Here is a 13654-nt window from a genome sequence, read left to right as displayed (position 1 = left end):
GGAGACTCCACCACACTCCTTGGCAGCAAATTCCACTGTCGAACAGCTCTTACTGTCAGGAAGTTCTTCCTAATGTTTAGGTGGAATCTTCTTTCTTGTAGTTTGGATCCATTGCTCCGTGTCCGCTTCTCTGGAGCAGCAGAAAACAACCTTTCTCCCTCCTCTATGTGACATCCTTTTGTATCATGAATTGTGGGCCACTTGAGAACACAATGGGACAGGAATATGAGATACAAAAAAACCCCAGTAAAGTAAATAAATTAAACAAAGGAAGAAACTTCTTTACTTCAAAACAACATGTTGAAGGGAGCAGGAATTCCACCAGGGCTTTTGCTTTTTTCACCCTTTCCCCCATGCTGTTTCCCCAATCAAAATCAGCTCACAAAGCTGCCATAGGCAGTGATGTGAGGAGGGAGAATATATTTCATCCCCCCAATTTATTTGAGGGTACTTCTTGAGCTCCTTAAACTCATTGATTTGCCATTCTCACTTAAATACTTCTCTGTCAGGCAGACCACTTGGATGGCTGAGCTTTGATTTCACGTAGCACTGCTACCAGTAACAATAACCAAGCTATATTGGCTACTTTGCAATTTAAAGTAGGCAACTCAACTATCACAGAGAAAATTCATTCTCTCATGAGAGCTGGCAACCATAAAAAAAGAGCCTCCCCAAAAATATTTCCTCAACCACTTGAGAAGGCCTGAGCAATCTTCAGTCATTAAAATGCCATTCATTCAAAGTTATCATTATTCCCATAAGATTTCCACAGAGTCTTCAGTGCAAAAATTCTGAAGAGCTACATGCTTGGCATATGATGGGTTCCATACCAGTTGCTCGAATGGGACACATTTCTGGGGCACTGGTTGCGCCAGGAGACCAGCATCGTCCAGTGTCGCAACAGCACTGCGTTTTGGTCAACACCTGCTGGAGCTGGTTACCACAGCGGCCATTGATGAGAGAAGAAAAGCAGTATCCTGGACGTACATCTGTTATAGGGGAAGAAACGGGCACATCTTTCAGCTTTTTAGAACACTCCATCAGTTTATAAAGAATACAAGCAGTTCTAGCTATCCTAACACTTGCTGTATGAAAATTCACTTATGCAAACATGAGGAATTAGTGCCTAAACCTCACTATACACACCACAGAGTCAAATAACCATGCAGCTGGACCTGTGAGTAGTATTGTAAACAATTAAGCAGCCATAAACAATAATCAACAAACTCCCATCATCCCTAGCTAGCAGGACCAGTGGCAATGGATGATGGGAATTGTAGTCCAAAAACAGATGGAGACCCAAGTTTGGGGAACCCTGCTTAAGAGTAAGGACCAGTAAATGAGCTGGCTTCCCCCATCAATGTCTCCCCAGCAACAATAGAATAAGAAAGATATGCAAGTGAGAGGAGGATATGATTTTTAAAATATTGCAATGCAACCGCCGCAGCCACCATAGAATGCTTAAAAGCTGCCCTTCTGTGAGATGCGAGATGCTATCTGTCTTGTAGGTTCTTAAGAACCTCACAAGAATACCAGTGAATGCCATTCAGTACTCTGGTTTTTATTTTATTTTTTAAGGTTGGAGGGAAGATGCTGGGGCTCAACTCTGGCAGACAGCCATGAACGAGAATAGAATTAATGCCAGGAAGTCAGAGTGGTTCCTGGAAATGAAGCTAGACATTTTCTTTCCTTTTGTAGAAGGAAAATCCATAGCTTGCTGTTATGGTTATTGGGTGATTGCTCGAGAGCAATCAGGCAAGGTGCCTCACTGGTCTGTTCTAAAGCTTTATTATTGGTGCTAAAAAACCTTTACAATGTAGAGCGCCTCTATTCCACGTCTTGCTCATTCACTAGCAGAATCTGAGAGTGGGTGGTCCTTAAATCTTCCCCAGCAGAGTAGTCTCTTGACCCCCAGCCTACGCCTCCCCTCTCTGCGCGAAAGCCTACTGCGCAAGGAAGGTGTGGGTAAAGGGGGACCTCCCTCCTCCCCGCTTTGCTCAGGCAAGGTGTCCTGGCACCGCCTTGCATCCCCCGAGCCCTGCATCTCCTCCCCACTAGAGGCGTGGCTTCCTTCCTCCGCTGAGGAAGTGCTGCTTCCCACGATCTTTGGGGGTTCTCTGTAATCCATCCGCCTTTCCCCCCCCCCTCGGTCCTGAGCCAATGGCAGTTCCCTGACACTTATCATGCACATTGCTCTAAAGAAGCAACACAACGATGCATGCATTAGGCCAGGCCACCCTCCCTTGCACTAAGCTGTGGCAGAGGCACCGAATGCAAGGGGATCACTCTTATCAAGTGCAACAGGAGAGCAACCTTTTTCCACAGGGCCAGCTGTGCCATGCAGGAAAGTGAAGAAACTTTCTTAGGCGACAGCCTTCAGGGGTTAGTGTGTTGACTGAACGGTACAGCAAAACTTTCAAAGTTTTTGCCCTCGGAGATTGGGGAAAGGGAAGATGATGGTATCCATCAGATTTTACACTTCTCCAAATAAGTATTACGTGTACAGTGGTACCTCGCGTTACGTACTGTCCCCCTAATGAATGCTTCAGGTTATGAGCTCCACTAACCCAGAAGTAGACGCTTCCAGTTGCAACCTTTGCCCCGGGACGCGAGCGGAAGTCGAACGCCGGCAGCATGGCAGCAGTTGGAGGTGCCATTAGTGAAAGCGCGCTTCATGTTATGAGCGGTTTCGGGTTACAAACGGCCCTCCGGAATGGATTAAGTATGTAACACAGGGAACCACTGTACACTATAGGCATTTATGCCTCTATCCCACCACCTCGATTTGGTCCAGGAAGGAGATTTTTACAAGGTTCTTCAGGGAGAATGGCTTTCCCCTCTGCCCACACCCAACAAACAAACAAACAAACAAAAAAGGATGCTAGGAGGGCCATTTGGACAGGACTTATCAGCTGAGAATCTTGCCAGTGTGGAACAGGAAAAGGAAGAGAGCCATTTTTAAATCTAACATGCATCTAAGCCAACATGAGCATTGCAGCTGAATTACAGGCACAGAAAGTGCAATAAATATATCAGCATTATCTTGTGAAAACTGGTGCTAGCATCATACTGAAACTAATTCCAGACTAGCTATTTCGCCCAGTTCCATGAGTTTTGGCTAGCATCATTTTTATATTGCAAATGTGCAGTTTACAAATCCAAACTATCTGTGGATAATTAATAGTGTTCTGCATGTAGCACGTTTTGTCTTGAAAATAATGTTGAAAGTTAATAATAGCTTAGGGCTGGATTACCACTTTCACTCTGCTCCTTATCATCACTTAAAACACCCAATCATTAAATTAAAATAGTTTCAATCTGGAGATGTAGATAGAAATGAAACCAAGTTTTAAATCTGTAAGAGTTCATATTGTAGGGGCCCAGTGAGTGCAATTAAAACATACTGATTTGAAGCTTGATCAATACATGTTGCTGCCCTAAGCTGGTAAAGTATGCAGAGAATTGCATCTCAGAATCCTCTGCAATATCACAGACAATGATGGGGTGGGGGCACAATCTTCTTCATTTGTGCATAGCCTTACATGATCTGAGAACAGTGTCCGGAATTATCAGCAACATTGCAAAGGATTCTGGGAGTACCTCTCAGCTCATGCACTTCTTCAATGGATGTTCTAAGTCAGGGGTCAGGAAACAAAGGCCCGTGGGCCGGATCCAGCCCAATTGCCCTCTGGATCTGGCCCACAAACGGTTCTGCAATCGCCGCTTGGATCCGTGCAATCGCCTCCCCCCCCATTTTGGGGGGGGCACCATTTTTTGCAATTTGCCCCATCCCTCCCTCACAATGGTGTCGCCGTCTCCTCCCTCCCTCTTCCTAGTTTCTCCCTGCCCTGCAGAGGAAGGGGGCTGGGCTTTGATAGGAAGCCTCGCCATCTGCCCACCAGCCTCTTCCCATGGCCGCGCTGTGGGCTGGAGCTTGGCGCACCTGCTAGCCCTGCGCCTGACACCCAAGAAAGCTGGCCCGAAAAGGAGAGCCACCGCCACCGTCGCCAGCTCCCAACTGCAGGCAGAGTGGCGGAGGAGGTAGGTAGGGGAAGGGGAGGGGCTGGGGGACAGAGGGGGAGAGAGAGAAGTCCCCTCCACTGCGTTCATGCACTCCCGCGCGTGCAGTCCAGCCCACCACTAGGTCTGGGGGACGGTGAACCGGCCCTCTCCATAAAAAGTTTGCCGACCCCTGTTCTAAGTAACCACTTGAGTTGTTCGTGCAATTGCCCTGAATGTGGAAAGGAAAGAAAGGAACAGAGAGACAGACCAAATATGTCCAATGCTTCATTTAAAGAAGTGATGGGAAACCTGTGGCCCTCCAGATGTTGTTGGACACCAGCTCTTTTCAGCCCCAGCCAGAACAGCTAATGGTCAGGAATGATGTGCACGGTCAAACAAAACTTGAAGGGCCACATTCCCCACCCTTGCTTTAAAGTAAGGGGCTTCTATGAAAACTATAAAAAATAGTATTGCTGGTGTATAAAACATAGACTAGGAAGGAGTACACAGTCACCAAGGTATACCCAATGGGATTGGACTTTTGGGCAGGAAAGAGTTTGCATATACTCATGAAACTGCTAGCCTGACCTTCAAGAATGGGGTAGAAATGCAATTCAGTTCATATTTAAAGGCCAACTTACCTAATTCACAATTTCTGAAACAATACAAGAACCAAAACATAGCCATCCTTTGAAATTAGCACTTCTCTGAATTTTGCAGTGGAGCTCTCCAACAAAATAATGTTTATAAAAATGCATTATATTAGGAGAAAGTGAGCATAAAAATGGATGTATTAGTGAAGATAAGCAATTTTAAGAAGAAATTGCTTGCAAAAAGGTGTACTTTAGTCAAAAACTGCATACAAAAATGTGCTTAAGCAGCAGCAATTCGAACTATACCTCTGATGAATTTTCATGAGGATTTCTTTATTACTGCTATTTATTGCAGAAATTTGGAAAGCTGAAATTAAGTTTGGGAAAATGAGAAACTGAGAGAACTGAAATGGACAGATCCATCCATCCCTAATTACCTTACAGAAGGTTGTGCTACATTTTCAGAACTATAGATAAACAATAGTGCGATGTGGTTGAGCGGGACCCACAACAACAGAATTTTGACTATAGCAGTTCTATTTCTGTGGTCTAGAAATCCAAACGTCAACAGCCTCCAATGTTAGTAACAGAAAAATGTGCATATTTTATATCATAGATTGAAGAGCAAATTTTCATGGTATAAAATATATTAAATTTTACTTAGGGAAATCAGCAAAGAAAATAAGTTATAATAGTCTCAGTGATGTCTAAACTACACCACTGAAAGCAGCCTTTGACGTATTTTTTTTTAAAAATCCCAAATGAATCACCTCCCAAATTAAATCCATTCCAGATTTCTAAGGGGAAAGTATGTTTTACAACATTGGTTCTAATTCCATGTCCGTTTTGCTCTGCCTTTTCCCCTCGAATGAACCCATTTCATATGGAGTGCTATGCAGAGTTTGCATTTGGGATTGTCTGCATATCATATTTCAAACAGACACACACAGAGAGAGAGAAACTGTCCAGACTTAACAAAAAAAAGATGTTAAGTCACAAGAGAGGGATTGTTATAATCCCTTCTTTTTTTCTAAAGGGAGTGGTTATTACTTCCTGCCTTCTCCTCCCATGAATACTTCTCTTCTCTTCCTCCTCATATTATGTCTGTTAGTATACCCCAGTGCAAGACAGCCAAAACTAATGCATGAGTATGCATCCTTATTCATACCGGCTGCTGAACTGTATGACTGTGTGAACATTTAAAAATGCATATGCTTTTGAATAGTATCAACATGCTTGTGAAACTCAAGGCTCTTTATTTCAGGAACAAATGGGTTGAACATAAGTAGCACTACAGTTGCGGGAATCACATCCTCACTGTCCTGTGCCTAGACTGATTCTCTCCCCTCTCTTGTCCCACGTTGCATATGTAAGAAGGATTTTGCTGGGTCGGCTCCCTCTACCCAGCAGCAATATTTATTGTGCATTGTTTTTTTGCTGTTCATCACTCTAACTTTTAGCTCGGTCCAGTATATCTGAAGGAGTGTCTCCACCCCCATCGTTCTACCCGGACACTGAGGTCCAGCACCGAAGGCCTTCTGGTGGCTCCCTCACTGCGAGAAGCCAAGTTACAGGGAACCAGGCAGAGGGTCTTCTCGGTAGTGGCGCCCTCCCTGTGGAATGCCCTCCCACCAGATGTCAAAGAGAACAACTACCAGACTTTTAGAAGACATCTGAAGGCGGCCCTGTTTAGGGAGGTTTTTAATGTTTGATGTAGTACAGTATTTTAATATTATTATTTTTTTGGAAGCTGCCCAGAGTGGCTGGGGAAGCCCAGCCAGATGGGCGGGGTATAAATAAATTATTATTACTATTATTATTATTATTATTATTATTGCTGTCTCCATTACACTTCTATTACTTAAGGAACAATATTCAAGCAGTGCCTGTTTTAATAATTACTCCTTAAAAAGAGGTGGATGGGTTAAACCAGTTTCCTTTGTGAAGTAGACAGCCTGACACATTCCCATTCCTTGGGATAATGGACCTTTGCATAACTAGAGCTGGCCAAGAACAGGTGGTTTGTTGCCATAATAGCTAATAGTCAGAGATATCCTTTGGAAGCAGTAGCTTCAGCATAATGTACTCTACATTGCTATGCTCTAAATAAAAAACAACTCTTTATGAAACCAAAACCACAGCCATTAATTTGCCACATAAACTGATGTAGTGGCTGTTAATTCCAGGGTGGACTTTTGAGGTACTGGGCCACTACCAAATTAATGCATAAATGTGAATTTGGAGAATTTTTCTGACATCCCTGGATGACACTTCCATTATAGTGGTGAGATTTTTTTTGTCCTTTCTACCTGTTGTAGGATGATGACTAAAATATCTGAAGCATTTTTAAAAAAATAAAAAAATGGGTCACATTATAAATATGTGAGAATTACAGTGGGAAGTCAGGTGATAACATTCCAGGAAACACTTTACATGATAGGGCACTATTCAACTAAATAATTTTGTGAGCACTAAGATTACTGCTACTACAGCGGGACTTCGCTCCCTCATGCACTCCCCACGACATCCCCAAGTCTACTCTGGAGCGTTGTGAAAAATCCCATAATATTTAGAGAAGAGTTTCCTAAACTTGGGTCTCCAGCTGTTTTGGGACATGATTTTTGGATTCAGAATTGAAGGTCAATGGGCATCACATATTAAAATTTAAAAAATCTGCCAATTCCTCTGTTCACTTCTATGTGCATTTAGAGGAGGGGGGACTACAAGAAGGAAGCACGATAGCCAAAATCCTGCAGCGCGTAAAAATGGGGAGGGATACTAATAAATATGCACAACCATTTTGTGAAGGCTCCCACTGGGTACACCAATGGGGTTAGGTACACCAAAAAAAATTCAGTCTTCTAACCTTTCATTTAAAATAAAAATAAAGATCTTCTAGCCCATTAGATCTGTTCACAAAGCAGATCTTTGGAACCATTCAAATAAGTTTGGTTCCATGTACTTCTTTTCACAGACTTTTCCATTGCATTTCCATATCTACCATGTCTACATTTGCATTTTTATTTTTTGACTCACCTATACACCTGGAGCCATCTGGGGATGTATAATATCCAGAAGGGCATTTGCAAAAGTAACTGCTAACTGTGTTGGAACATTCTCCCCCATCACAGATTCCAGGAATGGTATTGCACTCATCGATATCTACAGGTTTTTAAAAAGAAAAAAGAAAAAGAAGGTTCAATCACGTTAGAACAATACCATCAAAACAGCAACTTTGTTGAGAATTGTACGGATGAGAATATTGATGACCCTTAATATTTATAGTCACATCAATTAAATCTATTGCAATGAAAACTAGCTCCACACATTGGGAAACAGATGCATCATGTGAGTAAAACATGTGGATCCTACAAAACCTCAAGTCCCTTGACCATAATACCAGGCATAAAATAAAGAAATTCCAAATTCAACAATCTTTGCTTTCAATTCCTAATTTCTTAATGTATGTTGATAACACCAAGGTTGCAAGTTATTGCCAAGGTTGCTGAAACAGTCGGAAAGGAGATTAAGCATAGTTAGCAAAAGAAGTTCAGTTTACATTCCAAATGCCTGGGGTGAACAAAAAAGGTTTTAACCTTATGCCTAAATGAGACCAATTATGACAAGTGCTGATGGTGGGCTTGCCTCCAGAAGCAGGACACCACTGAATACCACTATTATTGACCTCATGCCCTTCTTAAAGGCTTCCTGAAAGCATATGATGGTCTATGGGAGGTCAGGGGTGGCGTGGAAATGGGACTCCAGGTTAGATGCAGGTTTTGGTTTGATCCAGAAGAGCTCTTATGTTCACATCACAGGCTCCACTCACACTTTCTGAATACAGTGGTACCTTGGGTTACATATGCTTCAGGTTACATACGCTTCAGGTTACAGACTCCGCTAACCCAGAAATAGTACCTCGGGTTAAGAACTTTGCTTCAGGATGAGAACAGAAATCGTGCTCCGGCTTCAGATTAAGAACAGTTTCAGGTTAAGAACGGACCTCTGGAACGAATTAAGTACTTAACCCGAGGTACCACTGTACTTCACATATTTGCAGCAGCAGTTGAACTAGGCTTAATTTGTACCAGGCTTCAAGCCCAGAAGAATAGGCAAACATGGGACTCAGCTACATTTGTAAAGATAAAGCACTTTACATGCATCATAACACTGTGACACCAGGTGGCGCTATGGAGTCCCATCTTTCGCCAATGGGATTTCCCTGTATGATGTTTACAATGCGTTTAACTTAATTGTGTGGTTTTTTTATGTGTGTAGATCCAGCCATGGTCTGAACAAAAGCTAAGCATATTTTCTTCACCTGTGAGTAAAAAGAGAGACTTCACAGATCATGAATTGAGGTGAGGGGGATTCACCAGATCAGAGGGTAGCATTTCCTAACAGATGTCGAGAAATCTAATAGTTTTCTTTTTCAAGGAATCAAGCCCTGAGCAAGAGAGTAGTCATGTCATGGGAGTAACCATAGTGCTGCAGACAATACACAAGATAGATTTCAGTCTCTTTTTAAAAAGCACATAATGTTTTTAATGGGCTTACTTTTTGTCTCCTATTGCTAATGTCTGGAAAGCCATCAGCCATATTTGCCGTTACCTCAATGAAACCAAAGTGCTTAAACTGATGACAATGGTATTTATATTAATGTCAACAGCACTATAAACAGTGAAAGGCTGTTTGGGTTAGGCTCAGCCTTAAAATAAAACCTGGAGATTTTGCTTTCAATAAGACCAGACCCTCTGTAAACAGAGGCAACACTAGCTTGAAGATAAACAGTAGGGAACTTGAGTCAGAAAATACTTGAATCTAATCCATTTGCAACTACCCCCCCCATGCCTCAATTAATCAGGACTCAGTTCATACCAAAAAATGTAGTTGCTACACTGGATTCATATTTTAGTTGCTGAGATTTTAGGAACACCTAGAGGGTTAGAATCTGTTCAAGGAGCCGAAATCCACCCAGCACTGCACTCAGGAAGAAAGCAACAAGTGATCTTGCCTCCATATGTGCGCAGCCATTGGTGAACTAAGGTCAATTGTTATTGCGGATTGTACAAATCAGAGGCAAATAATAATAGTGTCAAGGTCAGCAGAGGTTACCAGTCAGGAATTCAATACCATAAGCTTCTGGTAAATTCTACCACTGAAGCAACACATTTGAAGAGTCAAAGGCAACAGGGAGAGCCAATGAGCACCTTGTTCGAAATGGAACCAGCCTATGTTTTGTTCGCACAATTCAAATTACAGGAAAGCTATTTCCCGTTCCTGGGGAGATGTCGCTGCGGGCTGGGAGCAAGCCCTCCCCAAGCGCACAGGGCGGGATCGCCCCTGCGCCATTGAATGGTCCTCAGCCACGTCACCCTTAGGCCATCCAATTCGGACGGTCCGGGGGCATGGCGCGGGCTATTTAAACTGCCCACGGCCAAGGACTCACCCCTGTTTTTCTCCCTGCTCGGCCAGTTCTCCCACCCTCCCTCCCTTAGGCTAGGCTCTTTTATTTCTTGACCTTGCTATGGACCTTGGTTGGTCGCCTTGGTTGTCCAAGGGGCCTGGTAGGAATTTTCCCACTTGGCAAATTGGCACTGGCCATTTGGGTTTTTTTGCCTACCTCGTAGCAAATCGTCACAACTTTGTAAGGTTTGGTGGTTAGGCATTGGAGTATTAGGTTGAAGGGGAGGGGAGGTAGTGGCCGTCACCTACCCCTTCTAATTCAAGGGTATTCCGTTAAAGGAATCCGGGGGCGTGGTCTCTGTCCGAAGCCCCAGATGGGGGGCTAGGGCCATGGCACGACCCCTAGTGGTGACCCTGGGGGAATCCCTAGTTGATGGGCAGCAGCAGGGCTCCCCCTACTGGTGGCTGACCCTTCCAAGACTCCTGCAGATGGGCAGGAGTCAGATATAGTCGTGTGGGTTCCAATGCCTAAGCCAATACCACTCACATTTTGTAACCAACAAAGTTGTGGTCTTTTTCGCCCATTAACCAAAAATACTGTTTCATGTGTCTTTATTCCACTTCCTAGGAGGGTTTGGGACCTTGCCACGCATGAGCAGATGAGATCTTTGGCTTGTTCACATTTGAGTATTACTTAAGTTGACAATCCACTCCTCCCTCCCCCATTCAAATTAGACTGTAGTAGTCCAAAACTTGCACATAATTGATTTGATAAATGAGGCGGAACTTTGATTATTCCCATTCATACCAAGAGGTGTTCCCTTTTAGAATCATAGAATCATAGAGTTGGAAGAGACCACAAGGGCCATCGAGTCCAACCCCCTGCCAAGCAGGAAACACCATCAGAGCACTCCTGACATATGGTTGTCAAGCCTCTGCTTAAAGACCTCCAAAGAAGGAGACTCCACCACACTCCTTGGCAGCAAATTCCACTGTCGAGCAGCTCTTACTGTCAGGAAGTTCTTCCTAATGTTTAGGTGGAATCTTCTTTCTTGTAGTTTGGATCCATTGCTCCGTGTCCGCTTCTCTGGAGCAGCAGAAAACAACCTTTCTCCCTCCTCTATGTGACATCCTTTTATATATTGGAACATGGCTATCATATCACCCCTTAACCTCCTCTTCTCCAGGCTAAACATGCCCAGCTCCCTTAGCCGTTCCTCATAAGGCATCGTTTCCAGGCCTTTGACCATTTTGGTTGCCCTCCTCTGGACACGTTCCAGTTTTTCAGTGTCCTTCTTGAACTGTGGTGCCCAGAACTGGACACAGTACTCCAGGTGAGGTCTGACCAGAGCAGAATACAGTGGCACTATTACTTCCCTTGATCTAGATGCTATACTCCTATTGATGCAGCTTTTGTGCTTGTCCGTTTTCTATTTTGTTGATTCTATTGTGCCAGGTAAGTAAAGACAGGGCATATGCACAAATAGGGGCTGGTGTGACCTGCATGTTAAAAAAAATTGCCCACCCAGGAAGTGCACAAAAGCACATAGTCAGTGAGTTATAAACTCTCTCAGCACACCGTTTTTTAATGTGGTTTGCTTGTGCAGGTTTCTGTTTTTTGAATCTGTGGGAGATATATATATATATATATATATATATATATATATATATTGCTAAGTTACATTCAATAGTGCACCATAAATAGTTATGAACACAGCCAAGAACAGAAATGAAAGTACTGAGAAAATAGTGGCCATGAGAATAGCGGAAAGTGACAATTGATCTACCCACTGAACAAATAATCTGTGACCCTGAGTAGATCAGTTCGGAGCCTGATTCCCCCTAAATTATTAGATTATGCCCATATGGGGTTAACATGAAATTATAGAAGGAAACCATCACAACTGGTGTTGCTTGAAAGTAATTGTATTCTTATTTAATTTGCATAGTCCACATGACAAAAAACTGCAAACACATAGTAAAGTCCCATGTGGTCAAGCCCCCAGTCCCTTTAACTTTTGTGAGAGTCTTTAAGGTCCTGATTTTGGAAGGCTAGAGGAAAAACATGATTTGGGTAAAACTGGAAGGAAGCATGGTGTGGCACTTATAGGCTTCATCACAGTTCCCTCTGTCTTCCCCCCTCTCCCCACAATTCAAGTATTGAGAATATAGCATCCATGTCTTGAATTGCACTTGCACTGACTTAACATTAGTCTTTATGCTCCTATAAGATCAACAAGCTTTTAAAGGGGTGCTAAAGAAAAGTTCAACATCTTCTCAAACTACATTTCTATCTGCTAAGCTTATGAATGGAGTACTGACCAAGACAGGTATAAAGCGCCTTATTGAATGAATGACTCTTCATTGTTGTCCCAACATACCAACATCTTAATAAGGGTTTTCAAACAGAACATCCATTCATTCCAGCTGACGTTCTGCTACACCATGTACCTATCAAAAGTGGTGGGTTCTCCCCTATATTATCCAGCCTATGAGACCTTAAATATAGCTGCAGCACTGTATACACACTTTGTGGCATGCAGGATTACAGTTTTGTAAGCATGAATGTTTTAAGGAAGATCCAAGTTTAGCATCCCCATGAGGCTACATTCGTCACAATAATATGTTTTGAATGCGTTATAAACATCCCAACACCAGATGGTGCCAGAGAGCAAAAAGAAGTTTAAATGGATTTTTACATAGGCTTTTTTGTTGTTGTAACGATTTAATTTCTGACTTATTTATACCGTTTTGAACCTGTGTCTAGATCCACTCTTACTCTCCAAATCCTGACAGTCCTATCCACAATCATTAAACAATATAATCTAGATTTAAACAGATTTAAACCAATGGGGCTAAATTGCGGTATCTCAATTCCACATAATCCAGTTTAACTAGTTTTTGAATCAAGATGTGACTGAATTTAACTCTAGAAACACTTCCAGAAATTCCTGTGTTTGAGAAGTTGCAACTTCTACCTTTGGCTGCCTTTTTGCCAACAGCACTGGCAGACAGAATGAAAACCGTATTTGTCTGGAGCAAATTCTTTGCAAATCGGTTTACATAAGATAAAATAAAAATGACAAAGGAGTTGTTGTATAAATATTATTATTTTACCTATATTTATATTTCCTCTGTTATATGGCACCCAATTTGCAGAGTCTTAAAGGGGTCTTACATTCAGGATGAGCTGTGTAATATTACAACCTTGAAAGGGTTTATGCTTTACTTAGGTATAGTTCCCACTGACCTTCATGAATAATTTACCAAAGGGAACACTTTCCTTCCTTCTTCTAAACAAATCCATTGAAACACATGTACACTGCTGAATGAGCTATGATGTTAAATAAGCTACAAAGCACAGCCCATGCGAAATGTTACTTTATTGGGATGGAGGAGTACAGTAAGATCTGTGGGTTTTCAGAAAGAATGGGATTGTTTGAAATAAGAGAGATACTGTCTGATAATATGCATGCGTATTTATGTGGACACGGGTGGCACTGTGGTCTAAACCACTGAGCCTCTTGGGCCTGGCGATCAGAAGGTTGGCAGTTCGAATTCGCACAACAGGGTGAGCTCCCATTGCTCTGTCCCAGCTTCTGCCAAGTTAGCAGTTCAAAAGCACGCCAGTGCAAGTAGATAAATAGGTACCC

At 42.7% G+C, this 13654-nt stretch overlaps 1 protein-coding gene across 2 annotated transcripts in view; it reads right to left on the bottom strand.

Annotated features, from left to right (window-relative positions):
* FBN1 (fibrillin 1) overlaps positions 1-13654 on the bottom strand; it is a 224960-nt gene that overhangs the window by 127600 nt on the left and 83706 nt on the right. For both annotated transcript variants that reach the window (XM_080980204.1, XM_080980203.1), the window contains exons 9-10: positions 7632-7757; positions 831-989 (exon numbers count right to left, since the gene is read on the bottom strand). In XM_080980204.1, the coding sequence (XP_080836330.1) occupies positions 831-989; positions 7632-7757 (285 nt within the window). The remainder of the gene's footprint in view (positions 1-830; positions 990-7631; positions 7758-13654) is intronic.

This window comes from Podarcis pityusensis (assembly GCF_964106645.2).
Source record: "Podarcis pityusensis genome assembly, chromosome: 14".
Classification (NCBI taxonomy): domain Eukaryota; kingdom Metazoa; phylum Chordata; class Lepidosauria; order Squamata; family Lacertidae; genus Podarcis; species Podarcis pityusensis.
The sequence above is the reverse complement of the archived record's forward strand: the minus strand, read 5'-3'. Positions and strand labels throughout refer to the sequence as shown.